The sequence below is a fragment of the Anomalospiza imberbis genome, chromosome 2 (assembly GCF_031753505.1).
Source record: "Anomalospiza imberbis isolate Cuckoo-Finch-1a 21T00152 chromosome 2, ASM3175350v1, whole genome shotgun sequence".
Taxonomy (NCBI): domain Eukaryota; kingdom Metazoa; phylum Chordata; class Aves; order Passeriformes; family Viduidae; genus Anomalospiza; species Anomalospiza imberbis.
The window spans coordinates 71,096,885-71,113,093 of record NC_089682.1 but is presented as its reverse complement, the minus strand read 5'-3'; the positions used below and the strand labels follow the sequence as shown (position 1 = coordinate 71,113,093).

Here is a 16,209-nt window from a genome sequence, read left to right as displayed (position 1 = left end):
CAAATGTTCATTTTATATTAATAATTGGACTTCTGCAAGGTATGCAACATGAATAAATACATATCCTTAGACTTTTACATGTCAGCTTTAACCCCTGTTTTGTCAAAAGCAAGGAAATGCTTCCAGGAAGTCCTTACATTAAGAATTAATTTTGAAAGTAATTGGAAGTGAAAGCCATGATGCATATGGTATAAGGCATTAAATTATTGTGAGTGCTTTCCAAAACACAACAGGCAATATAGAGAAGTCCCCTCTACATGACAAATTTAATTGTTTAAATTTAACAAAGCATAATCTAGGGGGTAAGATTTGTAAAATTAAATAGCGTTTCTTTATTGCATATTCAAAAACTGAGGCAGTAATATTTTATGAGTTCATTATGGCAGTGACTATTAGGGCACTATTTTGGTAGGGCACTACTTTTTAGAATATTTGCTTTCTTTTGTAAGATTACTCTGTTAAAAGTTAAGTATTTGTTTTAAATCTTTCTGCATACTGTTAAACATGATGATAAACTACAAATTTCCTTTGCGGTATATTAGAAGCATTGGTAGTTTGTTCACTAAGCCTTTTAAATTAACAACAATTTGAAATGGAGCCCAGATGATTGGAGATTGCTGTGTGCCTAAAAATAATGTCATTTTAAGCAAACAGGAAAAGAGCAAAGGCTTCAAATGTGAATTTTGTGATGCAGTTTGGAGGGGAAGCATTTAAGGTGGAAAATCCAAAAGCCAGTGGAGCAGACAGCAGGATTTCTGGGCATTTTAATTTTGCATTTCACATGATGTATCTTATTTAAACTTTTCACTTATACAATGTAAGATCTAGCCAAATGTTACAAATCCACCTTCTCTCAGAAGGAGACTGGGTGGATACGAGCGACGTGTTCTTCAGATGCTGTTATCACGTGTTGTCTGTTAACAGCCAGCTTTTCTCCTGTCCAATTACTTTAGGGCTACCACCCTTTCCAATGCAGTCTCTTCTCTTGCAAGCACTGGCCTGTCCCTCACAAAAGTGGATGAAAGAGAAAAACAAGCTGCGTTAGAGGAAGAACAGGCTCTCTTAAAAGCTTTAAAGGTAAACATACAGAATTTCTAATTGAAAATGCTTTACCTGTGTTCTTGTTGATAGCTTTTTAGGATTCTTAAAGAAGCAAAGGGGCAAACAGAGTTATTAATACTGAACATGTACTGTTGTCAAAGTACTGCAAGTAGAATTTTGTGTACTTAGATGGTACAGCTTGTGGAGGGTTTGTTAAAAAAGTTTTCTAAAGCATTTGTGGCACCACTGACTCTTGTAATTACAAGTGGCTAACACTAGTGTGTGGAATAAATAATTCTTTAGTTCTGCTTTATTTACCTCCGATGTCATACACACAAATGTTCAGATTTCTTATACCAGCTCACTTTCCCAACAGGAGCAACGTCTAAAAGAACTTGCAAAGAAGCCTCATACCTCTTTAACCACGGCAGCTTCTCCTGTGTCAACTGCAGCAGGAAGCATAATGACTACACCAGCCATTGATATTTTTTCTACCCCTAGCTCCTCTAACAGGTATGCTGAATCCTCCACTGGGAGATGTGCTGCAGCAAGGGTTTCCTCTTAACTTCTGCCGCAGAGTGCATATTGCACAAGATTGGTTGGGTGTAGAGTACATTAGCAATGTGATAAGAAATTATAGTGAAGCTGATGGGAAGATAGTCTAATGCAATAAATAACATAAAACTGTGTTCTTGTCTGTTTGCAGAAGTTTCTGGTATAAACTGACTGCTGATAGCCCTTGTAGTCTGTAAGCCAGAACGTTGGAACTGTAAAACACACATGCTTTGTCACCAAGGAACTTTAAAAGTAAATTTGAGAAAAGTCAAATAAAAATTCTGTTGAGAAGTCATAAAGAAAATGCATTTCTAGATCTTTAAAGGTAGAGTGGCAAATATTCTGGCTAGTTTTTCAGAAAAAGAAAAGCCTGAAACAGGGTTTGAAATGAGAGGCAGGTTTTGCAGTTTTGTGTTGTATCTGGAACATTTCTGCAAGAACCTGCAAAGAAAGTGCAAGAGTACTCACTGCATGCTAATCCTGATCTTTGACTAACAGGAGCTGCTGGTATGAGCAAGTGTGCGATCTTCATTCTGTAAAATACCTGTCAAACTAAGCAGCAGCAGAAGGTACAGTGCTTTTATCAGTATAGAAGGAGTCCACACTCTGAAGTCATATTTTTTGTTTTGAGCATGATCCTAAATCTGAAGGAATTGCTTAGTTGTTCTGTTAGAGCTCACATAAGAATCTATTGCTCTTCTGACAGCCTTCTTTCCCATTGGAAAGCTATTGTAGGTAATTACTTGACACCAAATACGCAGTAAATAGCTGAGTCACATATAAGAAGCTAGAGAATCTGTCAGTGTTAGTAACTGAAAGACTTCCTGGTAAAAAGATTTTTTAAATTGCTTTTTAGAGGCCAGAAAACTTGAAATGGGTGTGTGCTTTGAACTTGAGTATCTGATCTTGCTTCTTAAGAGGTCTGAAACATAGAAACATCATAAATCTTCTTTAAACAGACAGAAATGCTACATAGTGAGGACAAGAGTGTTTTCTTGTAAAAAAACCAAAAATGCTAGTTTTTCTTGTTCAAATTTACTTGCTGGCAGAATGACTGCTATGAGCAAAGAACAGATTTTAAAGCAGGAGTTTTCATAAAGGGGATATGCTTGGTCAGAAGTTCAGTGGCTTGCTATTAGATGCATTGTCTATGGTTAATCCCTGTCATTATCGTGAACAAGCTTTACCTTGAAAATCATCTTTGTTCAGCTGCTCACATTACAGGGCAGTGCCAGACCGTGCTGCTTTTTAATAGGAGCAGTAGTGGCAAAATGTGATTTCAGTCATGGCTGAAATGAATAATGCAATACCGAAAACCGTGAATTATACAAGTGTTTAGTTGAGCAAGAAAATATACGGAGATCTAGGATGTCACTACTAGCCATGAGGCTCTTGTGCTGGTCTCATTTAGAGAGATGTTTGGATGTCACCGTGATTCAGCTTCTGTGCATAGTAGAAGACGTATGTGCAGATTTGGGTTCATGTCCTAAAGGTTTCTGGGAGAAGACCAGTACTTTTTTTTTCTTTTTTTTTTTTCTTTTTTTTTTTTCTTTTTTTTTTTTCTTTTTTTTTTTTCTTTTTTTTTTTCTTTTTTTTTTCTTTTTTTTTTCTTTTCTTTTTTCCCAAGACTTATTTAAAGTGTGAAATGAACTCTCTGCAAGAGGATAAATTTTACTGTTCTTGTCTGACTCCTTAAATTAATGCAGCAGTTGTATATAAGCCTTCACTCTTAATTTCCATGTAATGTTATAAGATCTCAGTTTGGTTTTGAATGGTCTAAAATGTGCATTTAAATATGTTTTGATTCACATGCCTGATACGTGATCAAGTGTTTCAAGGCCTCTTACATTTTGCTTTCCCCGAAGTTCTTTAATAGCTCACCATTGTGACGTAGTTTTTCAGCAGTGATTATAGTGGAAAGATCAGAGTTGTGGAATTTAGAGTAATATTTTGGTGGTGCAGCCCATTAGAGTTCATTTTGTCTGTCTGTTTTTGTTGTATTATAGAGTTTTCATGAGGTGACTTTAAAAGTTGATGAAGAGTTCTGAATATATCATCTCCTAGCATGGTGTTGGACTGTGAGGACACCTGTCTGTGTCTTGGACAGCTTTAACAGAAGTCCCTTGGCATAACATACAATTTACCTTGCTAAATTAACACTTTTTTACAGAATTGAAAATATGGAGCTCACCAGCCCTTCTGATTTTGGTTCAATTTTATCCATTTTATAATAACCATTTTGTAACAAAGCTTTTGTTACTGTTGACAGTGACAAGTATTTTTCTGTTGAAAACTGTGATGTAGTTCAAACAGTTGTATTAATTTATCTTTGTAGCACTTCAAAGCTGCCAAACGATCTGCTTGATTTGCAGCCAACTTTTCATCCATCTGTACATCCTATATCAGCTGCTCCACAAGTAGGAAGTACCTGGGGAGGTAAGAATACTGAGTTGGATTAAGGTTTTAATTGCTATGGTCATGTTCCTGTACATGTTGCCCCTAGTCTGGGGTTATTTCTTCCTTAAAGAGAGAGATCTTAAGACATTACAAGTGAATAAAGGGATGAGAAAAAGTAAAATATTTGTATAGATTAAAATAATGTAGCAGTGTGGTGATTCTAAATTTTTTTGATATGTTTTCTTATTAGCAAAGTTACTTTAATTGTTGATGAGCTCTGCCAGCCTCATAATGCTCTCTTCAAGATTCACATAGCCAGCTGCAGAATGTTAGCTGTTTAGAAGTCAGTTCAGTGAAGATGAACTGGAAGAGGTAGACTGTGCTGCAAAACACAGGAACCTGAATGCAAAATCGTTTTAATATATATATTCTAAATTTTGTCTAATATTAAATCAATTTTGCTGGTGATGATTATGCAGAACTTGGATGAGGCCTGAAAGGAGGCACTTGTGACAACTGTGCATAGAAAGAAACGCCAGAGTTAGTTATTGAAATAATAATAAGGCTTCTCTTTACAAATTCTCTGCTATATTTCATTTAACTACAACAGCAAATTAGCAAAAAGCTGTGGTTGAACCTCTTAAGTGAAGAGACAAAGTTTATATTCTTCCCTCTGAAATCTGCTTCAGAACACTCAAATTTTCATTCTGCCCAGTTTCTAGGATGGATTGAATAAGTTGAGTTGATCTTATTGGTACAGTCATGTCCTCAAACCAAGGGGTCAAGCCAAGAGAGTTCTAGAAAGTAATGAATTTTCCTTCAAGATTGGTTTGTGTGCTGGAGCATTTTGATGTTTACTGAAAGTTCTTGGCTGCTTTGCAGTGTTCCAGAATAATTCAGATACAGTATTATATTGCCAATATAACTGTTGGTTATACTGGTGGAGGATTAAAGAGTTTTATGACAGAGGGAGAGGGAGGTTGTGTTGGTTTATTTTTCTGCATAAATAGCGCTTAATAAAATAGTAAACTCCTGAACTATGTGGCTTTTTTCAGATTATTTTTTTCTAAAATAGATGCTTGCAAAAATGCTTTGTTTTATGATGCAAAAAAATAGGAATTGCTGCTTCAGGAAGTTTCATAGGCATCAGAACAACCCCTGTTCCATATTTTTACTTCCCTATTTCTTTTTATGAGCTATAGCTCTTCTTAACATCTTTCCAGCTATCTAATGTATCTTCATAATAAGCTGCATATGTATTCCGCTTTCCTATTCACTTTTTGCTGTGTACTTTGTTTTCTATACCTTCTCACATTTGTTTGTAGGGAAATAACACAATTTTGAGTGAGGAAGGCGCTACTAATACATGTGACAGCTTCTATAATAAATGAGTGGCTTACTTATTCTTTAGTTTTGCTGAGCAAAGCATCTTTGGAGAAAGGCGTAGTGAGGAGCGTATGAAATTAGGCATACAAATTTCAGTGCTATAATAAGCTTAGAGTTTAGAAATGGAGAAATATGGTTTGGCTCATCTTGATTGCTTTCTGCACAATACCTTCTGTTTCAACTTGTCCTGTTTGTTTCATGTGTGAGGTATGAAAGGGCAACTATTTGCCTCTCAAAGATCACATCACAATTGAGCATTTCTTCATGAGCCTGAAAGTCTGTGTTTGTTCAATGTTGTGTTGCTCGTGGTATGAGTCTTCAGTAATAGTTGTTGATATTTCTGCTTACTATTGACACATTTCTAAATACTTATAAGACTTAATTAACTGTGAAGATTTTGGATTGTCTGCTAAAATTTTAGGCTAAAATTCTGGGATCGCCATTTTTTTGTGTTACCTTTCATCAAGAAACCCCAGCTCTTCAGCTTTACAGACATAAACACTCACTTCACACAGGTGAGGTAGATAAGAAGTGCTTTCCACATTTTACAGATGGGGAAATCTGAGCAGTTAACTGACTTGTCTGAAGTCATACGGCAAGTCAGTGGCAGAGCCAAGAATGGAACCTGAACTATTTCCAGTCCTGTGCTCTAACCACTGCACAGCATCCCTCCCTTAGGTAATTCTCTGACATGATGATGTTTGTATTTGGTGTATATGGTGGCTTTGAGAAGAGTATCAGATCAGCTAAAATCAGTTACTGTTAAAAATTTTATGCAGAAGCTCTTATGTGTGTAATAAAACAATAAATTGTTACAGAAACCTTATATTTGGGTTGCTGCCTTTAGTTTTGTGTTTCCAAAAATGTTAAAACTTACAAAGGTAAACTCCTGGGGAATGGGTTCTGTGATTGTATGTTTTCAGTTTACCTATTTCAGACTGTAAAAGATGCCACTGAAGATCCTTTGTCACTTTTTTTTTCAGACAAATTACTTCTAATTGTGTAACTAAAAGATAGAAATTTGCAAATTTCAAACTACTCTTTTAAATGCACTTAAATCATTAATGCCTAACGATAGCATGCAGGTGCAGAGTGATTCCATTGGCACAAACAGATGCCATTTGTATTCAAGGATGAAATTGGGCTTTAGAAACATTGAGGTGTTGCTGTCAGAATTGACAGTAATTTTTAAAACTTTAATATACAAGGATATAAATTACCCACACCCAATTAATTTTTGGTTACTTTTGCTACTAGTATTTGCAAGTTCTGAGACTTGGACAAGATTGGACATGCTGGCTAGAGTTAGAATAGGGCAGACAAGCAGAGAATCAGAGCATATCTTGATAATCTAAAGTTGGATTATATTGTCTAACTAGTCAAAACACAGGACGTTCCATATACAAGCTTGGGAATTGGTAACAGAAAGTAGTTTTTGGTTATTTTCTGGATGAATGCATGTGTAAAATAATTTTAGTGAATAGTAGATTCAGACAAATACAGTTAAAAACTTGTGTTTCTTAATTTCTTCTATATTGTTTTATCTGCACTATTTATTGGGGTTCTTTGGAGACCATTCCAGCTGTGTGTGGTATATTTGCCAGCTATCAATTTGTACCTAAACTTCAGAAGCAAACCAGATGTATCAGTGTGGAAATGAACATTTTGACCCATCTGTTTGAATTTTATCCACTTATATAATACATATAAAGAGAACCAATAAAATCAGCAGAACATGAAGCAGCTGTGGAAAGAGCAAGGAAGAACTGATGAACAGAATCTGCCCCATTTTTATTGTCGTATTTGTTTGTTCTACATCTTTTAAAATGACATTCAAAGCAGAAAGCAGTTTTAAGGAGTAGTGGAAACAAGGACTCAGCTTCAGGCAACTGGCTGATTGGCATGTCTGGTATATAAAACATACATGAGACAGTATGTAATTTTGTATTCCTGTTATATATTACAAATATGATATCAGCTTATTCTGCTTATCTTTTATTCAGTGTTGGACACTGTCATTTTGCTGACTGAATGATTTAGGAAAAGGTCTTTCAAGGTATTTCACTCATTCTTGCAATATAGCCAAGCAATTTGGGGAAAAGTCAGATCTTACCTAATAACATATCTTGAGCTTCCAGCAAATCAGAGCATGCTTTAAGACTGCAAAGAATAATGTAGTTATATTGTTTCCATTAGGACTTTTGTACAACTGAACACATTATGAACCTGTGTGAGACTTACAGCTAAGAATCAGGAGGTCAGGTTCAGGGAGAGAAAATAATTTACATTTCAAAACTGCTCAATGCAGCATGATAGTATTTACAAGAGGCATGAATAAATGCATAAACTGTCCAGGTTAAAAAAAAAAAAAAGGCCAAGAACTGAAGTGTTTAACACATCTTTCCTATAATTATTATTCAGAAATTTCTCTGTAGTGGCTTTATCTAGAACATCAAGCTGCAGTTCCAGGCACAATGATAAGTAGGACTAGATTCAACACTTGCTGATCTCACCTAGTGAGTTCTTGAATTTTCCATCAAGGGTTCACGGGCTCTGAAACCAGACAGCTAAACCACAGCTCCTTCAGTCAACAAGTTAGATTCTAAATTACATGAATACTTGAGCTTGGCAACTGCATCCATACTCAGGAAACCTTGAAACTATGTGCCTTGGGAAGTCACTTGTATAGATCCATGTTTCCTTCATTCCAATAAAGTCTGGCAGTTTTTTTAGTAAGGAACATTTTCTTTGTTATGGCTTAGTGTCTATTGTCTGTAAAAGCAGAGCAGTCCTTTGCTTGCTTGCAGGTAACAGCATACCCACAACAAGCTGCTGTTCCTGATGCCCCAGGTACCAAGGATACTGCTTATGTTCTGTATGTTACCTTGGTATAATCATAGCTCTTGAAAATTTTATGATGCTCAGTAACAGAAAAATCTATAAACACAGTTTGGAGAAAGAGAAGTTCAGCTCAGTTAGTTTTGTTCAGGTTTTTAAAGTTGTCCTGGGGATGTTATTGCATTGAATCCTCTCATAGCACCTTGGATTCTGTAGTGCTGACAGCCATCCTCTGCTCCACAGACTTTGTTGCAAATGTCAGGACATGACTGTGAGAAACAAAAAGTGATTGTGTTTAAAGAGGAATAACATAGTTAGTTTCAGTCTAAAACACACTCAGGAAGAAGTACAGTTTATAAGATGGTGTTACTAATTTAAAAATTTTAAAAGAAAGGAAATTACTAGTTAGTATCTTCAGTCCTGGACAACTTGAAAGTGAGATAAATACCTAGGTCAATCCAAGCTTAGAGATGTCAGGAGAAAACTAAATCCGTCTCCCTTTTCTTCTTTTTCTCGCTCTCTGGAATTGAACAGATCCTTTTTCTGCTACTGTTGATAGTGTTGATGATGCCATTCCAAACCTAAATCCTTTCCTTACAAAAACTAACGATGCTGCTCATCTGTCTGTGTCTTCTGATGTATCTACTTTCACCAGTAGGACACCCACACATGAAATATTTGTTGGTAAAGTACCATTTTAAACTAATTTCCTATTTCCTAAAAATTTAAACATTATTTTAGTTTCTAAAATATATTTTTGCAGCCTTTCATAAAATAAAAGCTGGTCATTTGGGGCTGGTTTTATGCTATGTTAGAATTTGATTTAGTAGCTCTACAATAAAAATGGTGTTAAAATCCTTTCTTGGCTGCCTAGATGGGATTCTAACCTGATGTAAAGAAACAGAGCAGTTGATTGAGTGCAGTTTACAGTCTCTTGTACATGGGAATTTTAAGGTAAAATGCTGCATATGCCTGAGAAGGAAAACAAAATGCTGTTACTTTCTTCCTCAGGTTGAAATTATCTTTTCAAACAAAGGAGTCTAATATGATTTTTTTTTTGATAGTTGATGTTTTTGCCCCAGTCATGTTGTCATTAACAAAGCTGATAATGTCATGCACGTATTGATGCATGATCTACTCAGAGTGTTTACCTATGGGGCAATAAACTAATAACTTACCTGTTAAAAGCTGTTCATATCTTACTTTGGAGATGGTTCAGCATGGCTGTCTCACTAGAAATCCTTCCAACATTTGTGTTGGTGCAGCTCTAGAGTAATTTGATTACTTTTCAATATGAAGATTTAGTTTGTTTTCATAGATGAAAAATCACTTAATTTTATGTCAGTTCTAGCAAACAAAGCAAGTTTAAAGACAGTTGTACACCACGGGCTGTATTTATGCTGGTTGAACCTCACTAGAATTGATCAAAGAAAAATACAGACTATTAGAACAGAGAGGGATTTTTAATACCTCTGGTACTTGTTAACAGAGGTAAAACAAAGGGATTATCTCTTTAAACATATTCATACTACCTATGCTTTGTCAACTTAACTAACTAGTTTCCTAGCCTGTCTTTATTGAAAAGACAAAACAGGAAAGCTAAATATATCTTTAAATATATATAAAATACTTTTAGTTGCTACTGCTTTGTGATAATCTGTCCTTTCCATGCTTCAATGAAATTGTTACGGTTCATGTAAATATAGAATGATTATTTGAAATACAACTTTTTTTTTAATAGGATAGTTATTTAGTCAGGTTACTTTTCTCTAACTTGTTCTGCAGTCACACAAAAAGTTGCAGCAATGCAGAGCTGTGAATCCTGGTGAGCTTTTGTGGTGCTTGCTGGTCTTTGCATTATTTATCACATGTCAGCTCTGAAGTCACTGGAAAAGGATGGCATTGATATTGCATTCCCTTCCAGTGTCTCATGCTCTAAGGATATATCTAGAACCAGAGGGTGGCCTGACAGATTGATGTGGGATATGTAGATACAGTTTTAGCTGTAGCACAATCAAGGTACTACAATAATGTGAATGTGGATTTAAAATAACTCTTTCTGGTTCTTTAGATCATTACAGTCCATTTACTCAACTAAATCCCTTTGTGGCAAGCAAATATGAATATACTTCAGGTATAAGAAAAATGCCTTAAAGCTTTTACACTCATTTCCTCCAAGGGTGTAAAACATGGCATTTGATTGGAAAAAAAAAAAGATCCTGATATAGCTGTTCCTTTGAAATCGTGCTTTCCCCTTTTGTATTAGATATTGTGTAAACTTGTTTCTTACCGTCTGTCTGATGTGTATTGATTTCATTCCATTGGTTCTATGTTATTAGACTATATGTGGATTTATAGACTGATGTGAAATTAAAGTTTTGAATAGCAGTGTATCTTGGTTCTCTTTCTGTAACTCTCCCTCTTCTCCTTTCCTGGCTTTCTCTCTTGTGTGATACTCCTTATCAGATTCTTTTTGTGGTCCTCAAGCTTATCCTAACGCTTCTCATTTCCGCAATGAGCCTTCTTCTGTAGCTGGTCTATTTGGAGGTAGGTAATGGGATACAGCCTTACCACACACACAGGAGTTTGAATGTGTTGTGTGCCTAGAACTTGTAGGCATGTTACTGACTACAGAAGTGCCTTGTTGTAGTGGCTCCAGCTATAATTCATGTGCTTGTGCCAGGTGTGTGGTCACGAATGGTATGTATTTTTTCAGTTTCTGCCAAACTAAGGCTTATTTAGTCTAAGCATGAAATGAGTATCTCCCCATTTCAGGATCTCTTGTAGTTTACTTGTTGCTGCATACCACACAAAAGACCTGCATGTTTATAAGTAGCTTTTCATCTTGCTCTACCTCATTGTTTTTAAGATTAAAGGGATTGGGATGTCCGTGCTGCTTATGGCAATTTCATTGATATATTACTCTTAAACAGTACACTAAACTAGTGTTAAGCGTTGCAGCAGAACAGGAGAAAGTGGTCTCTGCTGCACTGAAGTGCTGGCTAATCATTTGTGCAGCTGTGTCATGTCTGTGTAGTAACCTCATAGTGGTGCTGATTCTGGAACACCGTCCTGATAGTTGCTAGAGAGACTGTGGGCTGTGACAGGTTATAATCTGTCCAAACCAGGTTGAGCAGGTTGTGTAAGCATTGCTGCAGTGCAAGGTTTAGGGATACCTTCAGTTAATGGTTTGTGGAAGGCTTGGTTCTTAAAAGCCCCATAAAAGTCACATTTTAGTTTAGTATCTTTGCATAAAAATCAGTGAGCATCGTTTAACAAAAGTTAAATGCTACAAATTACTGAGTTCCCTTTGTTCCTTATCAAAAAAGCAGGATCGTTAGTTTCTGTCAAATCTTGATGCTCAAAGAAGCTCCATTAAAAATACTGACCTTTGCACCTTTCAAAAATATTCTTGTTAAACAAACTACCCTGAGTTGGTAATCGATATCAAGAGTAGGATTTGATCTTTCTCAGGGGCTGATTCAAAGGAGTCCTGTCTGTTGTTTTGTCTTGGAGATGGTCTCATCATCTTAGTTTCATAAAACTTGAAACTTCTAGAATGTGAGAGCAGGAAAGTCAGCTTGTTTTGGTTGAGGCCGATTGCTGAAGCAAATTATGAGCTATTGTAAGTGAAGTTTTCTATTGGTACAGGCACGGTTTTAAGAGTTGCAGGACATCCCATCAAAGGAATTCCTACCTGAAGTTCAGAGTCTCTGAAATGGCTTGTTACAACTTCATGGTATAAATGTCATACAGATACTCATTTTGGTTTGTTGATTATTTACTCTCTCTTTTCCCACATTACTGCTTCCCATGTTTTACTGTATGTAGTTTACTTTGATTTATTTTTAATGAAAATTACATTGTCTAAATTTTAGTGATGGAGTTAGGAGTCTTATGTTCCTTTAAGGCAAAAAGAAACAGATAACCTAAATTTGCTTTTTTTTTTCTCTGAAGCTTATGTTCAAGAATAACATGCTGTAGTTACTAATTTTTTTAGGCAAAATGTGACTTATTTCAGGAAAACTGTAAGATTGAAATGAAGTGCTGTCCCAGCAAGCAAAATGAAATCCAAGAAGTTTTCTTTGTCGGTTATTTTTACCCACTGCAGTGTTTTACTGCTGAAGTAGTTGTGATCCTTTCATTTCTCCCTGTCATCATACTTTTTGTTAGAAACCAGAAGAGCTAATTTTCAAGGTGGCATTGCTTTTTTTTTTTTTTTTTTTGGTGCTTTTCATATAAAGCAATGATTACTTCTGTTATTACCTGAATACAAAGGCGTTGCACATGCACGTGCTTGTGTGTGATCATATATAACATTAAAAAAATACTACAAACAAATGGCTATTACCTTCTTTATTACTGAATTATTAATTTAATGCTGCTGAACATCATAGTCAATGCTTCATGCTGCAATACATTTTCAGTGTTGAAAAACAATTGTGTATTTGTAGAACACTACAGGTACATGGAAGACAGATGAAGTAAGTTTAGACAGCACTAGGAGCTGAAATGTGACTGTACCTCCCCATATCGTGCTGTAACTTCTAGAAATTTGACTGAAAAACGTGGTCAACTGCAAAATGTGTGTCCACAAGTAACTAAGAGCTATGAAAATTATTTGTATTTAGCGTGTCTAATCAAAGGCATTACTAGTTCAGGCACCTTGGGATGGTTTGGCTCTTAATCCAGTTGTATCTAAGAGATTTGCTGGATTCATATAAACCACAGTGGAATAATCTTCAGTCAAATAATCTTGAATCAGATTCCACACTAGCCAGCTTCTTTCCCTGGAGAAGCATGGTGATTTTTTCCTCAGTAATTTTATTGTAAACATATGCTAAAAGAATAAGGAAGGTGTCCAGAGATTAAGCAGTTGCAGGGGGACTGTCTTTTATGGCCTGCGTGTTCAGTTTCTTAGAAACAAATCTTTCTTTGGAGGAGTAACTTCAAATAAAGACCAAATAAACTGCTCAGTGTCAGGGTATAATCTGGACTTTTGAGGTATTCTTGGTCTTTCTGCAGTGCTGAAATATTTATTTGGCTTGTCTTGCATAAAGGTGGATTTATGGGAAATGCTGTATATAGACATACAATTTCTTTCTTTTTTTCCCCCCTGCAGGGTTCACTCCATCTCCTGTTGCTCAACCACAGCCATCAGCTGGCCTTAATGTTGACTTTGAGTCTGTGTTTGGAAACAAATCTTCTAATGTTGTCCCAGATTCTGGTGGTAAGACACTTACTAAAATAAATAACGTACGTCCTTTCCTTTTATTTATTTTATTCTTGAGGTATAAATCTCTTTATATGTATTTACTTACACTACTGGGACAGAGTTTCTGATGAAGAAAAGAAAGCTGATTTTAAAAGGTCAATAACAGCATGAATCAAATAATTTTCTTTACAGACTGTTTCTACACTCTGCTGAAATGTTTACACTGATTTCCCTCACTTAAATATTTTGTACATTAAATCTTCACACGGTGAACAGCCTTCAGTTTTATGTGCTGTCAGCTGAAATTAAGTCTGTATTTGTAGAGTGTGGTTGGAAGAGGTAAAATTTCATCTTCATTTTATATATCTGCAGCATGGTTTTTGGCACTCCTTTGCTTCCGCTTTTGACATTAAGATTGCTTCAGAAAATGATCAGTCAATACACAGTTAATTTAGATTGAAGTCATAGTGCTCTTTCTATTCTTTTGAGCATCTGGAAAGTAGATATTTTATGCTTCTTGCATTAGACTCTTGACATCAGATTTTTTTGTTTTTGCAAGCCCATGATATACTAAAAGCAAATAGATGTTTTTGTAAGATTGAAACACTTTATATATTTTTTCTTTTTTATTGCATTTTGACTGCTTTACAGTCACTATGAATCCATTCCATGTAAAATTGTCCCATAGGTTAAACCACTGAAGTGAAATCTTATTTCCATAGTAAATAGCCTTTTTATCAAGAGGCATAATAAGTTTTGTCCTTCTTGTATCAACAGGTTAAATTTTGTATTTTAGCCATTGTGTTGACCTTGCTGTCTAATTGAATGTCATGACATTTGTGGGAGGCCTGTGATTCAAATCACTTATGTTTTTCATTCCAAGGCTTTGATGAACTAGGTGGTCTCCTAAAACCAACAGTGGCCTCTCAAAACCAGAGTCTTCCAATTGCCAAAGTACCGCCTAATAAATTAGTGTCAGATGATCTGGATTCATCTTTAGCCAATCTTGTAGGCAGTAAGTATGGAACCACCAGCGTGTAAATATTTACTGATTTCTTTTAAACAAACAGAATTTCAGTAGTCTCTTTTTCTCCCTTATGACAGATTTGGGCATTGGAAATGGAACTACTAAAAAGTGAGTATGTTTAATCAGAAGTTGAGCATTTGGATTTTCATTATAGTAAATTGTTATGAATGTACATGTTGAAACTTGTGCGTACTAACATATAATGTTAGCCTTCAGAGCACATGTGGGATTGTACAAGGGGTAATGAGTTGTTGAGAGCTGTTGGGGGGTGTAGATAGAGTGGCAGTGACAGTGATAGCAGCAGGCAAGGTGTCCTGTCTCTGATTCCTTTCAGACTTTTAGGCATATTAAAAAAATTCATCAAGCTGTTTCTTTGTAGTTGTTGCAGGTAGATATAGCACTCCTTAAATACTTGGTATGATCTGATTGTGAGCAGAGTAGTTTTAAAGATCATGAAACTGCAACCTCGGTCTTGAGGCTGACCTTTAGACAAGTGAATTCTGAAGCAGGGTGTGTGTATTCGAGGGTAGTGAACATTTGCTCTAGCAGCAAAGTTGGAAAATGGGATCAGCAAATTTCAAGTTTATTGGGACCATCTGTGCCAACTCAGAAATCATTCAGAAATCTAACATGCTGTCTTGAAATCTAACTCAAATGTCTTGACCTGAATCAGATACACTAACTTACCTATTCTGGGCAAGTTGACTAAGATGCTGAGGGGGCTCGTGCTGAATATTTTTTCTTACTTTGTGAGCCAAAACATGTTGTCACAAAAATTTTTATCAACCCCTTTGCTAAATGAGCTTCATTAATAAAAGAAGCCTCATTCCCAAGTGGAAATGGTGTTTACCTGAGAGAGTTTTACAAGAAAGTCCAATGTTTTCTAACAATTTTTAAAAAAATTTATTTGAAGTGATGTAAACTGGACTCAGCCAGGTGAAAAGAAACTAACAGGTGGTTCCAACTGGCAACCCAAGATTGCACCTACAACTGCGTGGAATGCTCCAACGTTGGTAAGCAAATGCTCATTTTAAAATAGTGAGTTCCCTGCAATTTAGATCTGCAGGGTGATGTATAATGGATGAATTTGAAAGTGGTCTATAGTTGTAGTAAAAGGGTAATAGAAAATTGAAGAAATGGTCAGTTGGAGCTGTGTACTACTGGGATTTGTTTTTCTTGGCTGTGTGATTCTAGTGATGATGTGATGTGCAGGTTTAGCACAAACTTCACTAGTGTTTGAGCAGTTTCTCTCTTGGGAGGTAGGGCTCTCTGGGTTTCACTCAATGGACTTTTCAAGTGCATGTGGAGACAGGACAAGGGGCAGTGGCTGTGAACTGACAGAGGTCAGGTTTAGATAAGATACTAGGAAGAAATTCTTCGCTATGAAGGTGCTGAGGCACTGGCACAGGTTTCCCAGAGAAGCTGTGGATGCCTCTCCCCTGGAAGTGTTCAAGGCCAGGCTGGATGGGGCTTTGAGCAGCCTGGTCTAGTGGAAGCTGTCCCTGCCCACTGCAGGGGGGTTCAAACTAGGTCATCATCAAAGTACTTTCCAACCCAAACAATTCTATGAGTTTATGATGTAAAACTCTGAATTCCAAGGAGTGAGGAGGCATTTGGCAGTGTAGAAATGTAGAAGTGTGAAAGCATCCCGCAGGTGCACTTACAAGTCACACATCATTACATTGTAACTTGGCCTGCTCTGGGGGTGTGAACTGACCCCATGATATTTGCAGAGGGGTCTGTGGCTACA

General features: G+C 36.3%; 1 protein-coding gene across 8 annotated transcripts in view; it reads left to right on the top strand.

The window, feature by feature from the left end:
• PICALM (phosphatidylinositol binding clathrin assembly protein) overlaps window positions 1-16,209 on the top strand; it is a 66,188-nt gene that overhangs the window by 35,983 nt on the left and 13,996 nt on the right. For 4 of the 8 annotated variants that reach the window (XM_068181632.1, XM_068181633.1, XM_068181634.1 and 1 more), the window contains exons 10-18: window positions 954-1,077; window positions 1,418-1,554; window positions 3,932-4,032; window positions 8,752-8,901; window positions 10,684-10,764; window positions 13,340-13,447; window positions 14,316-14,447; window positions 14,537-14,567; window positions 15,373-15,472. In XM_068181632.1, the coding sequence (XP_068037733.1) occupies window positions 954-1,077; window positions 1,418-1,554; window positions 3,932-4,032; window positions 8,752-8,901; window positions 10,684-10,764; window positions 13,340-13,447; window positions 14,316-14,447; window positions 14,537-14,567; window positions 15,373-15,472 (964 nt within the window). Of the gene's footprint in view, window positions 1-953; window positions 1,078-1,417; window positions 1,555-3,931; window positions 4,033-4,243; window positions 5,031-8,751; window positions 8,902-10,683; window positions 10,765-13,339; window positions 13,448-14,315; window positions 14,448-14,536; window positions 14,568-15,372; window positions 15,473-16,209 lie in introns of those variants that run through there. The other 4 variants (XM_068181636.1, XM_068181637.1, XM_068181638.1 and 1 more) reach the window with 2 other exon arrangements.